The sequence below is a fragment of the Branchiostoma lanceolatum genome, chromosome 4 (genome assembly GCF_035083965.1).
Source record: "Branchiostoma lanceolatum isolate klBraLanc5 chromosome 4, klBraLanc5.hap2, whole genome shotgun sequence".
In the NCBI taxonomy this organism is placed as follows: domain Eukaryota; kingdom Metazoa; phylum Chordata; class Leptocardii; order Amphioxiformes; family Branchiostomatidae; genus Branchiostoma; species Branchiostoma lanceolatum.
In genome coordinates, this window is record NC_089725.1 from 14229654 (window position 1) to 14247926 (window position 18273).

Consider the following 18273-nt stretch of genomic DNA (forward strand, 5'->3'; position numbering starts at 1 on the left):
CGCATACTGCAAAAATTATGACGATTCCGAAACATTTTGTCGCCCTCGTATTTACGAAATTTATTGCAACCTTTGAACTTCCGGGATCTCGCAGTGGCTGATGGGATATGTCAGGTCAGAGGTCAATCTCCACGCTGACACATTTGGAATCTCGTGTAGCCCGGAGGGCGCCGCGATCAGACCTCTCTGTTTGTCCTCATTGTTTGATCCATACAAACGTCACAAGCACGGCTAACATGTAACCCACGTGAGGTCTGAGTTCGATGTCTGACGATCTACACCGTTACCGTAGTGCTTGAAGGAGCGCCGCACCGACACGGAGAATTCTTCGGGGATCAAGCGCGCGTGAGCCGCGTCACAGCAGCGCGTGATACGTACCGCCCTCAAAGGGCAACGCAACAAAAAACAGTCCACAGGCCCGCCGCGCTTTCTCTCTTGGTAAGCTGATACGTAGGAAATTTCGGCTACTCGTCATTGAGTAAAGAGACCAGCCTTAAACATTTCCGGAAGTTTCCACGTGTTCGAGACCTTTTGTGACTGTGTAAAAGGAAGCTGTACATGTAAGGATCTCTTCCCGAAAGCGCGTGTCTTCTCTCCGGGATATTTTGAGAGACGTGTCCCTGGTCGGTCATTCCTAAAGTGATCGTAGCGAGAAGCTGATCCTTTGGGGCTACTGGAATTTCTGCGGCTGGAAAAGTGATCCGTGAAAGTGCGGGGAATGGCACTGGACTTCGTTGCCGGTTGTCTCGGAGGTAAGTGAAAGTGTGCACTGCATGGTTTAGGAATCAATCACAAATCTAAGATTTCCTGTAATTTTTCTCAACATTTTTTTTGGTTAAAAAAATAGTATTAGACTCTTATTTTTAGATTGGGGTTGATACTTTTATCTTTCCAACTAAAAGAAATCCATTCGAAGCCTTTGCACCTGTTGCACCAGTTTTTGTGGTATGCTAATAACCGAAGTTATTGAAGTTGTTTTGTGGCCCGTTCTTAATAAGTTCATTAGGGGTCGCCAGACAACACAACTTCACTGGGCTTTCGTGTTCAGTTTACCGTAGGGAAGTCTAAAAATCTTAACATGAGTTGGATAGGGCAAAACACCTCATTGGATAGGGCTAAACGGTGCTCCTGTCAGAATATCAAACTTAATGTTGATATTCACCCTGAATATTCACCTTGAAGTTCAACCAGTAGGTACCCTTTCGAGTAATGAGGCTAATTTGGTGCTAGCAGTGGGTAATCCAATGTAAAACAAAGTTGACGTGCTTACTTTTTAAAGAGTGGCTGAAACGTCTACTCAAATTTAAAACACAATGTTGTAATGATATGTAACTTAGATCTTCAGGCAAATGAAGTTGTAATTTGGTAGTTGTGTTGAAAAGTAATACACATGTAGTAGAAGTTGTGAATAATGATGAATGGCACTGTAGAACAATCAAGTGTATTTTAACACCAAAAAGGTATCATACTTTGAAATCAAAATGAGATAAAACAATGTTTTTACTGTAGTAAATCAAATGACCTATCCTACCTGACTGAAGACTCTACTCTCTCTCCCTGCTACCTGACCATACCCCATGGTCAATCTAATTTATGTGTATTGGACATCCTTGTAGTGTTCATATCCACGTCAGCAGTTAACTTTTGGATCAGGGATTCTGTTGGGACTTCGTTTTATCCCTGTTTTCCAATTGAAATCTCTTGTCTTCTATCTCAGTATCTGTCACAGTTGAACCAACAAGTCTTGATGATTCAGTAAATTGTAAATTGATTTAAAAGTTTGCAGGGATTAGTGACCTAGGACTAGGAGGGAAACGGGAAAGAAGGCGTTCCCATTGTTGCAATTGAAATAACCTTAGCAATGCAATTTGCAAGACAGAATATAGGTTTGTGAACGTAAAAACATCCCAATAATTCACGATTTACAGTGCTAGTATTAATCTTGAGGGACAAGGCTACAAAGTAGTATTTTGCACAGTAATCTAATCTATTATCCGTCTAACACCTTTTGCTATCAGCAATTTTCATCACAAAAGGATATGGCTTCAATTGCGTCAGCCCCAATTATCGAGGATGACGTGCACAAACTTGTTGCTGGAATGCCCTCTGAAATGTTAGATAAAGATCAGTTTGTGCACATTGTGATTTGAGACAATGTAGACTGAAAGTAGTGTTATGCCCAGTGGCAGTTATACTGGTAGACCAATGCAGATTGTGACATTCTGATGTCCAATGGTGCTGAATCCCCTTAAATTTCTGAACAGTTCTCCTAGATGATGATCATGTCTGGATGATTTACTTTTAATGAGTTAATCTTGTCTTAACTATGGGTCAAGCATACAGCAAGTATGCACTGGTTACACGAGAAGTCAGCAAAAAGAGGGTTAAAGAATGGTTTCGGCCTAGTTCTGGACTACAGATTATAATCACAGGTTTACACAGAGTGAGAAGTCATTTCCTTCCTTGTACACGAAGGAAAACATGATAAGCAACAAATTCAGCAGACTTCCTGTCTGTACAAGCTTTTTTCTCTTCAAACTTTGACCCAACATTTTTGTCCCATTACGCACATTCAGCAACAATACGTACTTCGTACACAAAGCCAGAAGGCTTACGTGCACTGTCCTCAAGATTGTTGGGTAATTGTGGGCACAGGGTAAACAACACCTTTTGTGGTGACAGGAAGGACCAATCACGGTGCAGGATTCATGGGTGTGTTGGGGGTGTGTCACATGTTTTGGCAAAGAGCCAAGAAATGTTGATAATGATCGGAAGACTTTGACTCAGTATTAGTTACTACCTTACTGTAAAAGAATAAGTAGGACAATAGTCAATAATGGTATTCAAGAAAAGGTCATTGCCCTCTTGCCCCCTACTTTTCCACAATAGCCCTTATGATTTGAAGGACTGGCACCTTGAATGTCGTTGTATTTACCAAATCTTTGGCTCATTTTTTGTTAAGAATCTACTCTTGAAATTGGTAAGGAAACCAATACTCTATAAGCAGCTGTTACTGTAAGAAAGATTAATAGCAATTGTAACTCATATTGATCAGTGAAGCTGTACCAAGCACACTGTAGCACCCTTTCTGACTCGTTCACTTTTGTAACGATTATTACACCAACACTTGTACGTGTTATCTCAACGTCAACACTTAAAGTGTTTGTTTACTCTCTTTACACTGTGTGACGATGTGCGTATCTGTCGCAGTATTGGTTTTGTCACCTTTCATTGAAGGTAATGACTGTTAAACCAAGACAGGTTCATTTATCTATTCATCAAACTTCACAGAATGAAATCTGAGAGGTGTTGGCAACAGGATCGACGCATCCTTTACAAGGCCAACACCTCCAGAGTACATTTAAAAACAAATAAAGAATGGTTTCAAAGTCTAAGGTTACTTGTGATAAGCCGATAACAGTGCACAAACAAAAACAGCGTACCATACTACCAAGTTTATCAGAAAAAACTGTTAGATATGGATGTGTACTCACATACACAAAGATTTATGTTAGAGAATCATATCATGTACCTTTTCGTTTCGAAAATGTCAAGATTGACACGTAACCATTTATGCAAAAGGCCTGAATAACGCAAACATGCTTGTGATAGGTGTTGCTACATATCGACCAAAGGTGTGTTTACATACTTCAGAGCATGAAGGTTGTTTAAACAGAAGGGTGTGAAGTGAACAGTGAGTGTGTCAGGGTGAAGGTCTTTATCAATAGGAAGTGATTTGTTCTTCTACAAGTTATTGATGAATGTGCTACTGAAGTCAAGTGCTATTTCGGTGAAATGTACAGAAAGAAAAGAACACATGATCTAACCTGTAAATAGCTACTCTCCAAGGAGACATACATGTATATAAAACCTCATTGTGTGTAGGTAACGACAAACTTCTTAACATCATATAATGGCATACGGCAATGTCACATACAAATGTAGGCATAATTACATGGCTAATGTAGTTTTATGATAGTTGGCATGCAATAGCAAAACCGTGTCTTATGGCAGACCATCACCACTTGACCTTCTAGACTTGCATAGGTCCTATAGAGACTATAATCAGACTCTATTTTGGTCCCAAAATTCCTCCCTGTGGTACATAGAAATAATAGTAGTAAGCAGTTTACCTCTGGTAGAGGCTTAATTTTGGTTCGTCTGTTCCAAACTTCTCTTAGGGCCGAATGAATGATAGAAACCGTCCTGAATGGGGTGAATACCAAGCGGGTCACTAGAGGTGCTGTTGGTGCCAGAGGTTCTTTGTTATCTGACATTCACCGATGAGTTTTAGATTGACTTTAACTACTGAAATGGGCTGTTGATTACTTTATGGGGCGAGTGTGACAGGATAGTGATGTTAACGTGTATTTCCTGGTGTTCGTTATCATTAGCCGCTGTTTGTTACTTTCGGCGTGTAATGGACCAAATTTGCCATGTCAGCAGGGATGGTTTGGGCTGTATGTTACAGATACTGTAAATGCATTTAATTTCACATGGTTTTAATTTCACGATAAGGAGAAAATTGAGTGTTCACCATGGTTTTAAGTTCGCGTTTGAGACAATAGTAGACAAGGGGGTAGGAGGGCAAAAAAATTCGCACTGGTTTTAAGTTCGCGGCGAAGAACTTACAGCGAAAACCGCGAACATAAAACTACCACAAACATTTCTGCATTTACAGTAATCTGTTTTGGCAAGCCATGCTGTCAAATGGATTTCTTCCTCTCAGGATGTTTTCACGAGCTGATTGTAGAAAGTTGGAAAAACGTTACCTCCAAGCAGATGTTGGGGTAGAAAATCGTACCATTTTCTCACCAGGGTGGTGGACCACTGGAAAAGCCTCTCAGACAACACAATAGAATTTTCCAACATCTGCTTGAAGATAAGGCCAAATGTTTCGTTTCCAAGCCAACTAGAATTGCAAACGATCTGATAGGAATTTATTTTTTGATCACTGTTTTCAGTCAGACCTAAGTGAAACAAATAGAGAAAAGGTGTGTTCTTGTGTTGTCTTTGTATTCTTGAATTTTCTTTGCCAACGTGCCATACACAACTTGACCAAGGAGGTTTTATCGATAAAACCTCCTTGATTTGACCTTTACTTTTTAGATCCTTGGCGCGCTGTAGCATGAGTTCAGTTCTACTGGATGATTTATGGTGTAAGTGGTGTGAAGTGCTAATTGTTCTGACACAGAGCAAATAACCTTGATTAGACTTAGTTTGAAGCCTGTCACTCACTTATTAATCAATCACATGTGTTGACACAGTCTTCTTACTGTCCCTCCCCCCAAAATCCATCCTTTGAATGGGACTACCCTAATAAACATTTAATACAGTTGTACCAGTATATTCACTTGCCCATATCTCATTATCATGCTCCTCTACCCCCTGCCTTTATTCTTCACAGCCCAACGCCTCTGCTTATCATAAATTAGCCCTCCTGAACAAACATTTGCACATGTGATGGGTTTCTAATGTGATCCCGATGGGATGCCAGCAAATGCGGGCTTGTTGGGATGTGACACACAGACATAAATCAGGAGCAAACCAGTCTTATCTGTATTCCACTCAAGCAGGCAGTGAAAGGCTGCTACTGTATCTAGTGTATGCTTCCCTAACTACTGTACAAGTTACAGTACAACTAACTAAAGATAACAATACACATCTATGTCTTCATAACACAGCAGATGATAATGGCTCTTGTCAACTGGTTGATTGCACCAGTAAATGCCAGATGAGTCTGTGAGCCCTAAAAGGACATTTTACTTTTATTTTTAGGCAGCAATACGTCAGGTTTCCTCCTGATTGCCACACAGTTTTTTTGGGATCGGCCAATGTTCCCAGGTCACGATTTTGAAAATCGGCAATCTACTGATATTATCATTATTTGTTGATTAAATCAATCAATGACATTGTGATGCTGGCTTCAGTGTGCGGCGTCACTTCAGTGTTATGGCTTAAACGAGTACATGTAAAACGGTATGAAACAAGCGCCTGTCTCAGAAAACATGTCAAACATGAATATGTAAAGTAGTTCTGACATCGTCTGCACACAAAGACCCTTCTGTGGTCCTATAAACGCCTTCTTTGTGGTGGAGAGATTTGCATTTCTCTTTCCCTGTCTTGGCCAGAAATCTAATGATGTTGATAGTAGATCTACATAGGTGCTTATGATCCATCAGTTTTGTGGTCGGAACTTTTACAAAGCAATTTTTTATAAGATGTTTTATTTCTACTCTGAAGAAAAAACATTTGAACCCTGTTAGAAATTATGAATGAAAGGACAGGATATGCATATACATATTGGAGATTAGGTTCAGTATATTGATAGATGAGATCTCTGTCTTTATGAAATTTATGAATCATCTGACATCTTGCATAGACAGATAGGGAAAGTATTCAGGATAGATAAGTCATGTTATTTGCTACATCAACAAATATTTTTCTTCAGTACATTTAATATTATCCCACTCTGATAGCTGAAAGTGTTTTAACCCTCTCCTTGCTAAGGGCGTTTCTATGTACCCTACAGTAAACTGGTTGCAGAGAAGTCGGCAGGGAAAGAGTTAAACCACAGGTTGTCATAGGATTTTCATCCTCCCTAAGCTGTGTTTATAATAGGATTTTCACACTTGCCCCCTGAATCCACTTGTCAGGATCAAAAGGCTTTAGGACAAACCACATAAGGAGAATGAATGTGTAGATAAATGAGAAAAAGTGAACATAGCTATACATGACAGAAATATGTTAAATCGTATCATTCCCCCTGCCCATGATTCAATTTTTATGCCAATTTTCCCCAACCATGCCCCCTCCCCCACCATCCTCATACTATAGTTTGCACACACTTATCATGTTAGTCGGTGCAGTAACTGTGAAAGTCACCTGTGTAAATAATAGCTCGTCTGTGCTAACATTTATTCGGTACATAACTTGCCCTTCACAGTTCAGCCAATAGTGAAGTGTCAAGTAGGGCTCTCTCTCCAGACAGTCCAGTTCTACATTTCCCCCCTGTTTTTAGAATCTAGATAGAGCAAAGCTCTACGTCAAGCACCATGTCTGTCATAAGGAATCTAGCCAAATAGAAGCTAGAATGGCTGTAGGGGAAAATGTTACATTTTTGACATCCTACAAATATTTTGGATGCAGCTCTTAAAATCTCCAACCCTGCTGACAGTTATTGAACATTATTATGCATACAACTTAACATAGTTCATTTTCATTTATTATAAAGTGATGACATTTCATTGTGGGTGATAATTACAGCTGCTTATAAGTTAAAATTTGTATGGCAAATCATGTGAAGTATAGCATGATATGACCTGGATGCCAGACTATTTCCTGGGTCTACATATACATGTACATGTACATGTACATGTACCAGCTGCTGGGCTTTAAGGCCAACATACCCTCAAGAAAATTTTACAACAGGACCCCTCGAGTTAGACCCTGAGATAGATATTGTAGAGAGCCCGGTGCAAACTTTGGTAGCAGGAAGCTTTCCTGAAGGGGTTATCAGCTAGCAAAATGGGTTATCAGCTAGCACGGTGGGTCTGGTATCCAGGCTAATGATGATATGTTGGGGCATTATAGTGTTGTAGAGTGCAGTATGAGTAGGAAAACAGCACACGAAATTGGAGATGTAACGTTATGATGTTTTATCCAGGCTATCTTTAGATCAAAAGAACTAGCCTTTGTTACATGTAACACATTTTACAAAATTGTCTTCCTTTTTCATTTGTGTGACACAGGCGCAGCTGGTGTGCTGGTGGGCCATCCCTTTGATACTGTAAAAGTGAGTATTGTCATTCCCATCTTTACCAGACACATGGAATTCAAACTTAACCTGCTGCGTGTGTGCATTATCATTAATTTGAGCTTCAGCATTACAGTTCATTTTCCATTCCAGCTGTTTGGTCAATTGTCATAAACTTTCCTCTCTTACCTGTAACCAAGGAGGTCTCACAGATTGAAACCTCCTTGCTGTAACTTGGCATTTTCATGTAGAATTAGCTGTGACTTAATATATATTATTCATTCATAACTTTGTACTTAACTAAGGCTCCCTTGTTAATCATGGATGAAATGGACCACCCACTTTTTCTCAGGATTGAAAAATAGATACATAAACTGAAACATTCAGGCAACCCCACAGGAAACACCCCTCCGATTTATAAAAATGATGTGTCCCAGTGACAGTGATGGGTGTGTACATCTGTACTCTAGAGTCAATCATCAACATTGTCTAGACGTGCAGTGACAGATGCCATTGTACTGTTGGGTTCTCCTAATTAGGCACATTTGACATAGCCTGAGGACCATCCTCGTTAGTTGGTAATTATGCTCCCAATGGAGAAAGTGAAGTATTGTTTCTGACATGTCTGTGTCTCTATGTGAGGGGTGAAGTCTGCCCTCTCTGATTGCCTTGTTTAGATCACGACATATCCCTCTTGCCAAGGGTATAATGGAGGTCAAAGGTAAAATATCATTTTAGTGACCCCAACTGAGGCAGTGGTCTTCTGACTTACAGCCCTTTTCCTAGGCTATTGCAATGGTAGCAAAGCCTGGAGTGCCCTGAGAATAATGAGATCCTACAATGTACACACGCTGTGATAACGTATCACGTCATGAACTTCCCTATCATAATACAATCATGCCCCTGTATTATATGAATATATCATAGACATCCACTCTATCCTGAAAGATTGGGGACCATATGCCACTACACAAACTCATTAATCTTCACACAAAAGGTAAAGGTGGCATCGAAAAATCCCAAGAGGGATAGCAGATCATCAATTGGGGTGTAACCACAGATTATGGTGTAACCAGGTGCTGATTTCTATGCATTGATATGCAAATCATCGCAGCGTAATCCCAGGAATTCATCAATATCTCAAGGCCAAGGTGATAATCTGGCCTCAATACTGTAATAATACTCTGATCAGGTGACAGATGAGTTGTTATTGAAAAATAACAATGATTAATTGTTCTATCTGACAGCACGTTACAACATAGGTGCACTTTCTTTTACTACACAGATTTTATGTATTGCACTGACAGAGGATTATATTGTTGGGTTTTCATGCACAACTGTTTATGGCATATACTGTAAATCTTTAAATATTTGCCTTTTTTTTTTAAATTTTTCTCTGTGACCTCTCCACTTCAAATTTATAACTGTGACTATGCCGGAGTATGCGTTTCCCATACATTGCTACTACACTACAGATTGTTCCAAATGCAAACTTGAAACACCTTGAAAACTACTTTTCCACCTTCTGATACAAAACTATGGTCTGAAATAAAAGAATTTACAGTACAAGCTTGCATCAGCCGTCTTTGAAAGTAGGGGCTGCCCGCATAAGTGGTAGCACAGACTGTTGATGCCTAGGGCATGTGCACAAACTGTCAGTTGTCTGCTTGAAAACAGCTGTGGTGTCCCAAATTGTATTTCTGTATTGATTAACTTTTTCGCTAGAATTTGCACAAGAGAGGTGCCATAATGAAAAATCACAAAAGATGCCCCAGTTTGTCCTTTACTCAGTAAAGGCAATGTGTTACTGGGTATATCCTGGTTCTTTTTGCCAAGAATACTCTTTCAAAGGTCAATCAATCAATCAATCCTGTTTCTGTGAAACATGGTGCAGTTGATAGAAGTATATCTGAAGTGTGCGTGCCTCAGGGATTACTGATGCTGCATCAGCAAAATGTCTTTTAATTGACTTTTTTTGTTGCAGTCTCTAGGGATACCTGGCGGCATTATGAGAGTTGACGTTATGTCTTCTATGATATATAATCCCAGACATGCAGACACTATTGGTGTCAAGACATCAATGAAACACATATCAGATCAATAGATGTAACAGCCATTGCAATGTAGTATCTACATTCATATCAAAGCAAGATGGAGTTGACATCCTTAGTTTATTGCTCACTCATTGAGCCTTGGGGACCATAATAATATCAGTAGAAACAGTCGGGAAGATCAGAAGAACCTACGCCTTCATGACCCAAATCTCGTGTCTCTACATCAGACGGGGGGATTTCCACGGTGTCGGACTGTTGCCACGGCTACCTGAGGGAAGATGACGGGGTATTACTGCCAGGATCGAATTTTAAATCAGAATCAAGACTACACTTATGTGTCCTTGGTTTATATACCATGTCATTTAGGATGGTGATTTCAACCTTGAAATTATCACAATCATGAGTAGAGTAGAGTTTACTGTCAGGTAGGATGTTCTTCCAGTTTAGACCGCTCCTTATCTGTCTCTTCTTCATTCGACTGACAAAGCAGGTTTGTGTGGATTATCCAAAATCATGATGTATTTCTTCTTTATAGTGTAAAGTTCACACTTTCTCCCAGTTAGCTTTCCTGGCATACCAACTGGCAAAAGAAATGCACTGTTGTGCAGTAATGTTGAAGTCCCGTGACGGGCGTGCTGCCAGTGTGGATTCATCAGTCAAAGCGCGAACCCGAGCCATGGGTGACAGTCACAAGACATTGCTAACCTTTGACATTGACAGGCCTGTTAGAAATGGTGATAAATTTGTGTGCAACAACAAACAATATCCTGGTAGACATACATATTATATGTCATTGTGGGTTGGAGACTGTGAGATGATAATATTATGTTTCTCGGTATAGAACTTTAGCTCATTATTTGAAAACTATATATTTAACTATATTTTTGTACCAATAAAGATAATCATAGCCAGATAGTTCTTTATTTTTCAGTTTATAAGTTTAAAAGTCTTCAATATACACTTTTCATGATACTCACAGGGAAATCCTTAAAACTACCGTATGTATTAGCAGAAAGATTAGGATTAAGGAACATGTCTATCAAAACAAACTGAGACTTTCCCTGGTAGAATCTACCAGCCTGCGTCTTATATAGCCTGACATTCTCTGCATGTGACAAATGTGTGGGGTCAAAGAAGGTGACAAAATATGATGGCGGGTAGAAAGAAATCCATGTCCATTACAACAAGTCATCCAGAGAAAATGTCTTATCGATCTATCCTGTCAAATGTGGGGTGCAGGGACCTTGTATGATTGAAGTCTTTCATAATTCATTATCAGAAATGACTTTTTATGGAGAGTACTGTGTGTGTGACCTGACATGAGTTTGGAAGGATTTTATATTTTCCAATTGGGGATTCAATTGATGTTTCCTCCTGTTAACATGCTAAGAACACATTATCTATTGTTTGTTAATGAATATTGTTTTAATTCATAGTAGCAAGTCTTCTATCTCAAAATAGAACTTGTCTTTCGAAAATAATTTCATCAGGTCGGTAGAACATAGAGTACTGGAGATTCTTTTTACACAACCGGTAATTCTCACCTGCTAACGTTTCGATATCTGTCAGACACCTTCATCAGAGCTTCTGACTGGACTACTGCTTCTCTTTCTTTACACATTGATTTGGTAATGTTATGATAGTTCATATTTTTTGTTTCATAAATTCATTAAATGTGCAGTTAGCATAATATACACCTTTGAGTTGTAGGGTGACGAAAAGCATATCGAGTGCTTGCTTGGTATCGAAGCTGTAAATGATACATGTTTATGCAGTAGTTGCATGTTGTGATGCTGCAAAAGTACTGAAAGAGCCACCGTAATGTCAGCTTGCATAATTCCACCGGGTGCCCTTAGACTACCACAGTGTATTTTCATTATTACTTTATGTGACATTAAGATGTATGGTACACTTGTATGTTTAGGGCCATTTGAAAGAGCTAGCACACAAGTCGGAAGGATGCAGAAGTGCGGCCATGCCCCCAACTGGGTCATATTGACATTTTATTGGCTATATTTGGTGTTCTGGTCATCCAATCTCATCTAAGTCCTGATACCTACATAGTTGCACGGACCCTGTCTACTGTGTCTGTCCTACATGTAGATGACATGGTTGACATGTGCAGCAGTCGTATCTTGGGTCTAGTGAAGTTTTTAACAGGTTAATACAGACACTATGTTTGAGAATACACAGCTTTTCAGTTTTGTCAGTTCTATACATTGAATAGTGATACTGAGTTTGTTAGGACAAATGCTGAAGAACAATGAGTTGTCTTTCCAGTGCCCATAAAACTTGTGGCGTATTCTGTCATGCTGACAAATTCCTGCCTCTCAGCTTGTAGACAGATGTATTTCTCAGTGATATCTGACTGTATGTATGTAAAAAAATAGCCAGTTTGAAAGTGATATATGATTATTCAGAGATGACCATTTGTACAAGCATTACTCATTCATATCTTTACTTTGGATCATTGCATTGAATTAATAAAGTTTTCATTTTAACTTCAGGAAAAACATGTGTATCCATCATTAGAATATTTATCATGGTCGTATTATTAGCCAACCAAAACATTGTCACAAAGAGCTAGTTGGGCTGAAGCTGCAGTTTGTCCAAGAAAAGCTAGGGGAGCTTCTTGTGTGTCTAAATGGTAAGTTTTACTGCACTTCCAACACACATGTGTACTGTGTACCTTAAAGCTGGTATCACCCTTGTACTGACAGTCAACTGTCTTCCCTGTACTTCCAGGTTCGTCTGCAGACACAGTCGGCGTCTCATCGCCTGTACAGAGGCACCTTCCACTGCTTCGCTGAGATTATCAGAAAGGAGTCGGTAAGTTTTGACATTATACATGTAGCCGTGTTATGTAATAAAAAACAAATCAAAGTGCATGTAACGTTGGGTAACATAAATTCGTGGGGTACTTAAATTCGGGATTTTTCGAAAACGGGGTATTTAGGGATATGTGCTAGATGCAACATCAGTAATACCACTAGAAATGCAAACTTGACAGACTAACGTATTCAGAACACTGGCTGAAAAGCTTCAATAAGCATGCATTAGAAGGCGACGAGGACAAAAACTCTTCGTCCCTTATTGGAACAGTCTGAGGGCTTCGTGGGAGAATCACACTACATCGTTGTCGGCTGGTTTATAAGACAAATGTCACATCCGCTTCCTGCTAAACACAATCATTTACAAGACAACTTATTTTCTTAAAATTGCTGACCTGCAATTGGACTCTAAGCGTGATCAATCATCAAAACCCCTCTTTGTTGCTACAACCTACGGCACGTGTATTTTCCCGCCGCCATATCATTACCCAGAATCCTGTTGTCAAGCAGACGACAAAGGTTTGTGAGGAACACTTTTTGTCTAAATGTTGCGTGTGATTGTGGACTGAGGACGATATTTTCCTCAAAGTTTGCTCCTAACACAACAAGGAATACATGGACATAGAAGTATTATCAATGCTACAGCATCCGGCTAACTTTCCATGAATAATGTACACGTTGCCATGACGGTGGATGTCGACTTTGACGTTCTATAGCTACCGACTCAACACACGGGTTGTTTCCGTAGGCCTGATGTGTGCGGTACGGCCGTTTTTTCGTGTATCTTTTTACTTGGACACGTCTATATCCATAGCACTCTCCTCAAGCCAAGGATGGAACGAATAGCTGCTGTATAAAATGTAATTAGCGGTAAGATATTCAAGACGAATCTTTTCTCCCGAATTAATGTTCACCCCTGTCCGACAGCACCGTCATTGTGCGTGCGACGGACGGTAGTTTCAAGTTGAAATATTATGGTGTCAGCACGACTAGAGACAAAATCTACCATATATATGATTAGTGCAAAGATAGTGCATGATACTGACAGAATAATAAAAAGAAAGGATGGTTTATTGTTCTGCTAGATTGATTTCAGTCAATCATTATCGGAAAAATCCCGAATTTATGTTACCCAACGTTATATGTTTAAGTCCTTTCGTTGGTATGATGACAAAATTGTAATGCAAGTCAGTTATAGAGTAACTTATAACTGTACAGCATAGGCATTCTACATGGTTTATTTCCAGGCAAGATGGAATGATGGGGAAATACTGACCATCAAGTTTTGATTAGATAATTCATTAAATGTGTTGTTGAGTTCTGACCAAAACAAACATCTTATTCTTACATGTACTAAAGTTTCAAAAAGCTCATTTTTTTCTGTAATTTTGCAGACATTCGGCTTGTACAAGGGCATGACCTCACCTCTCATAGGTCTGACCTTCATCAACGCCATCGTGTTTGGGGTGCAGGGTAACGTGATGCGTGTGATTGGCGAAGGAAGCGTACTGAACAGTTTTCTGGCGGGCAGTGCGGCGGGAGCTGTCCAGACTCTTGTATGCGCGCCTATGGAGCTGGCCAAGACCCGCATGCAGCTCATGGGCATGGGGCAGAAAGTCAAGACGAGGAAACAAAAGGACGTGAAAAATTCTCTGGACTGTCTGTTGAAGATCTACAGGAAGGAAGGGCTGAGAGGTTGCTGTAGAGGAATGTACCTTACCCTGTGGAGGGAAACTCCTGCCTTTGGGGTATACTTTGCCACATATGATATTATCTGCCAAGTGCTATCTCCGAAGGACCCCAATGAACACATCGGGATGCTTCCACTCATGTTCGCGGGGGGAATGAGCGGGATCGCCTCGTGGATGTCCACGTATCCCATCGACGTCATTAAGTCTCGCATCCAGGCGGACGGTGCGGGGGGCAAGAACATGTACAAGGGCACGTTGGACTGCTTTGTTCGCAGCTACCAGGCGGAGGGCTGGACGGTTTACACGAGAGGACTGAACTCGACGCTGATCCGGGCGTTCCCCGTGAACGCCGCCACCTTCACCGTAGTCACGCTGTTCTTGAGAGAGATGAGGCCGTCGCAGCCCGTGGACGCCACGCTGTCCAAGCCCCATCTGTACGAGAAGTAAATAGTAGGGGACGTATAGTGCCTGGCTGCTCGAATGTGTCTTTAGCTGAGGTTTGAACTTTTGAGAGCATTCAGCTGCTAACAACTTCCCTGGGATCTAAAATGTGTGATTTTCCTCCTCTTCCCTTCGCATGGTAGTTTGCATACATGTCATTGCCATTTCTTGTAAAATTTTAGAGTTTAAAAACAACCCTTCCTTCTCATTTTAAGAATGCACATATCTGCATGTATCTAACTGGTGAATGAGGCACAGTTGTGATAGTTTGTGATACAGTATATGGAAGGTTCAAGTAGTTTTACTGCATGTTATTTGGCTAGTAATAACAAACTTTGCCTTATTGAGTGGTGTGTGTACAGATGATCAAGTAAGAGTCCAAATACAAATAGATTCATATCTGTTATACTTCAGGGCCATACAATCTCGATACTCAAGACATACTTCCCTACATTGTTTTATAAAACTGAATGAACACTTTATTTTTCGAGATCTGTTTAAGTCATGAAAAGACAGCAAAGTTCAGGATTCTCAGCCATTGCTTGTAGGCAAAAAGCATTAAGATGGCAGGGTGCTGCAATACAGATCTCAACAGTAGTAACACAATGCTACAGAAGTTCTTGTGGAATTTAGCCACACAAAGAAAAGCGGAGAGGGGCAGGACCCTAACTTAAGTACCATCCTCCGTAGTGGCCGCCGGCTCAATGCTTGTCGCTTGCTAACCACGGAGGATGGTACTCAGGCTAGCAGGACCCCAAGATATTGATACAATGTTTTGCCCTCTCCTCTACAACTTAAGAAATAATTAAAACAGATAATTGAGATTCTATGGCTTTAATGATGAGCTCTCTACTACATGTACCATACTCTAGCCAGATATATTCTTGCCTTCATACATGTGATTATCTTAACAGCAACATTATGATTACTTTATATATGTCATGGTGCAAATAACGGTAGAAGGTTCAAACTATGAAAATGTTGCAAGATGACAAGGCATTTTGGACATGTATTACAGGTATTATGGTTGCTTTGAGACACTTTTATAGTAGAGCTCAAAATACCCACTTGCGATTGGCAGGAAAAGTTTTCAAGACTGCAAAAAAAGATATTAACAACTGGCAATTTGTATTTAAGAATTTTGAGCCCTGTATGTCATAGAGATAGACATCAAGGAATGAAATGTTGCTTGAAAGACTTCAACATAGGTGGTAGGGTTGGTGTCAGTGGGATGGGGAGGGGGGCGGATTAGCCAATCACGTGCAAGTTTGCATGTGAGAATAGAAAGGACAAGGGTAGGATCACCATGCTTGTTTTCCTTTCAGTGAGTCTTGAACTGTCTACCGAACAGTGTGTCCACTAGAACTGTACCAGACTGATGCCGTTGCCTTATGTCCAGACAAGTATCCGTTGTGTTGCCAGTACAATTCAGGAATTCAAGTCAGACCAATATGTATGCAAGACCTGACATTGTGACATTTCCATTTGCCATTTGTAAGATTTTGTGCAAGGTCAGCAAAGTATACGTAGTAAGAAACATATTGACAGTGTAAGTTTCTTAGAACATAGGCATGAAGATGACTGGAAAGGCAAAATCAAGATGACCTCTATATCGTACTGTTTACAAGGCTGGCATTGTCCTGAATGTTTTTGTAAGAGTCATTCTATGTACAAATTTAAGGCCTTGGAGCCATTTTATCCAGTTATTACCAATGAATTTGAATCCTGGCCATACTGTCTACTATTGCCATTCAAAAAGTTGTGATTGTTCTTTCATGAATTCCTTCTTAGAATGCTTTCAGAAGATTACTGATGAAATTATGAAGTACCTTGAATTTTCACATTCTTGGTCTGAACATCATCATCTGAACAAAAAACAGATGAAAACAAGAAATACAATGATGTTCATTGTCATTTGTTATTTCCTCTTCCTTACAAGCGCATCTTTATTGTCAAAGACACTTCATTTACTGTCCTTTATATTGTGTTTGAGTCAGCAGTATTCTCAATGAAGAAGAAGTCTCTATATATTATGATGCCTCTTTCTAGTATGGGTTGCAATTATGCTTATTCTCTTTAATAAAGAATTGTAAATTTGCCCTCTAGAAAACCATCAGATTAGAGAGAATTATTATATCAATGGGTCCAAAATGTTGATACACTTATACTAGACTGATTTAAGTTATTATGACATCTTACATACTTTGCTATAAATATCTCTGTTGTTGTTTGAAGAATATGTTGTAGATAATGTTGACTACACATTATGTTGTATTTTATTGAATGCACATAGAATCATGTTGGTAAGTCCAATTAATTTATTTCTTATTCTTCCTGTTTTTTAAAGGCATTGTCTTGTTTGCATATCATTAGTTATAGCTATAAATGCATTTTAGGTTGCACTGAAGTAGTGGTGTTTTTTGTGATGATTATATTTATGCCAATCCCATATCTCTGTCTCAAGTTCTCAACAAACCAGAGGGCTTTTTTGATGGGTAAAACATTAGGTCTTACTAAGACTCCATGCACATTGTCAGTGCAGCCATAGGTGAAATATCAGCATCTTTGTTGTGTATTCTTTAATGAAGTTTGTCTGATATTATATTACCATCATGGGTTAATACATTGTACAAACATACCATGGCTGTTTACATGGTATCTTAAACCTCAAGGTGTAAAGAGGCTCCTGGCCTGTCACTCAGATTGTAGGACCAATGGCAGCAGTCCTTCCCAATAATGTGATTTTTCAGCACTCCAATAGAAATTTACCTGATATTTGATCCTCTCATCATGACATGTGGAGAGCCATATTTCCCTTGCCATCAGACATGTAGCGTACCTTTCTGCAGTAACTCTTGGGTGCCATAGACCGAAACTTCAGTAACACATGAAAGAAACTGATATTCTTTTGTTGCTTTTTTGAAAAGTATGGTTTGTGGGTATAAAATGTTTGCAATGCAAATGGAGATTCACCTCACTGCTGTTATACATGTATTAACAATTTATTCTGAAATTTACATGTAGTTCAGATGAATTAGCTGGATTAAGGTTATTGTTAAACATGGTAAGTTGCTGCATAACTGTTGAAAATTGAAGTGTATGTTAAGAAAATTTTTACATACTATTCTTTGATGTCTTAAGTAATGATAGACATGATGATCCATTGTCACAACAGCCATAATACTATTGTCAAAACTCTTTAACCCAACATCGAGAACTTTCAGCTGTGAGACTTGTTGATGACATGGTGCAATATGTTTAACTATGCATAGAGATGCAAGGAGCAGTATTATAGTGTGAAGCTCACCCAACAGAGCTGTAGAAATTTAATGGAACTGATGTTTTGTCTAGTCAGCAATTAAATACTGACTGGTTCACCATTGGAGCCATATAATAGGCTTTTTCATTGTTCCATTTTTTTGTTCCCATGTCTTCAAGTATTAAGTAGACATAGAGACCATATTTTGTGCCTGCCTTGAAATTATCAACCACACACACAA

The 18273-nt window shown here is 39.6% G+C and overlaps 1 protein-coding gene across 3 annotated transcripts; it reads left to right on the plus strand.

Moving 5' to 3' along the window:
• The first annotated feature begins 56 nt into the window (after positions 1-56).
• On the plus strand, positions 57-18169 carry LOC136432780 (mitochondrial basic amino acids transporter-like). Of its 3 annotated transcripts, XM_066424266.1 has the most exons (5): positions 57-752; positions 7752-7795; positions 12556-12639; positions 14036-14766; positions 16099-18169. In XM_066424266.1, exons 1-5 carry the CDS (start codon positions 719-721, stop codon positions 16106-16108), a joined length of 903 nt encoding a protein of 300 aa, XP_066280363.1. In that variant the 5' UTR covers positions 57-718; the 3' UTR covers positions 16109-18169. The 3 variants fall into 3 exon arrangements, with proteins under 3 accessions (XP_066280363.1, XP_066280362.1, XP_066280364.1); XM_066424265.1 differs by having other exon boundaries at positions 59-752; positions 14036-18169; XM_066424267.1 differs by lacking the exon at positions 7752-7795 and having other exon boundaries at positions 60-752; positions 14036-18169.
• The last annotated feature ends 104 nt before the right edge of the window (positions 18170-18273 follow it).

Coding starts and splice junctions, on each gene's coding strand:
- LOC136432780 (XM_066424265.1), top strand. CDS start 719: ATGGCACTGGACTTCGTTGCCGGTTGTCTCGGAG. Junction 753..7,751: donor CGTTGCCGGTTGTCTCGGAG/GTAAGTGAAAGT, acceptor TGTGTGACACAG/GCGCAGCTGGTGTGCTGGTG. Junction 7,796..12,555: donor ATCCCTTTGATACTGTAAAA/GTGAGTATTGTC, acceptor CTGTACTTCCAG/GTTCGTCTGCAGACACAGTC.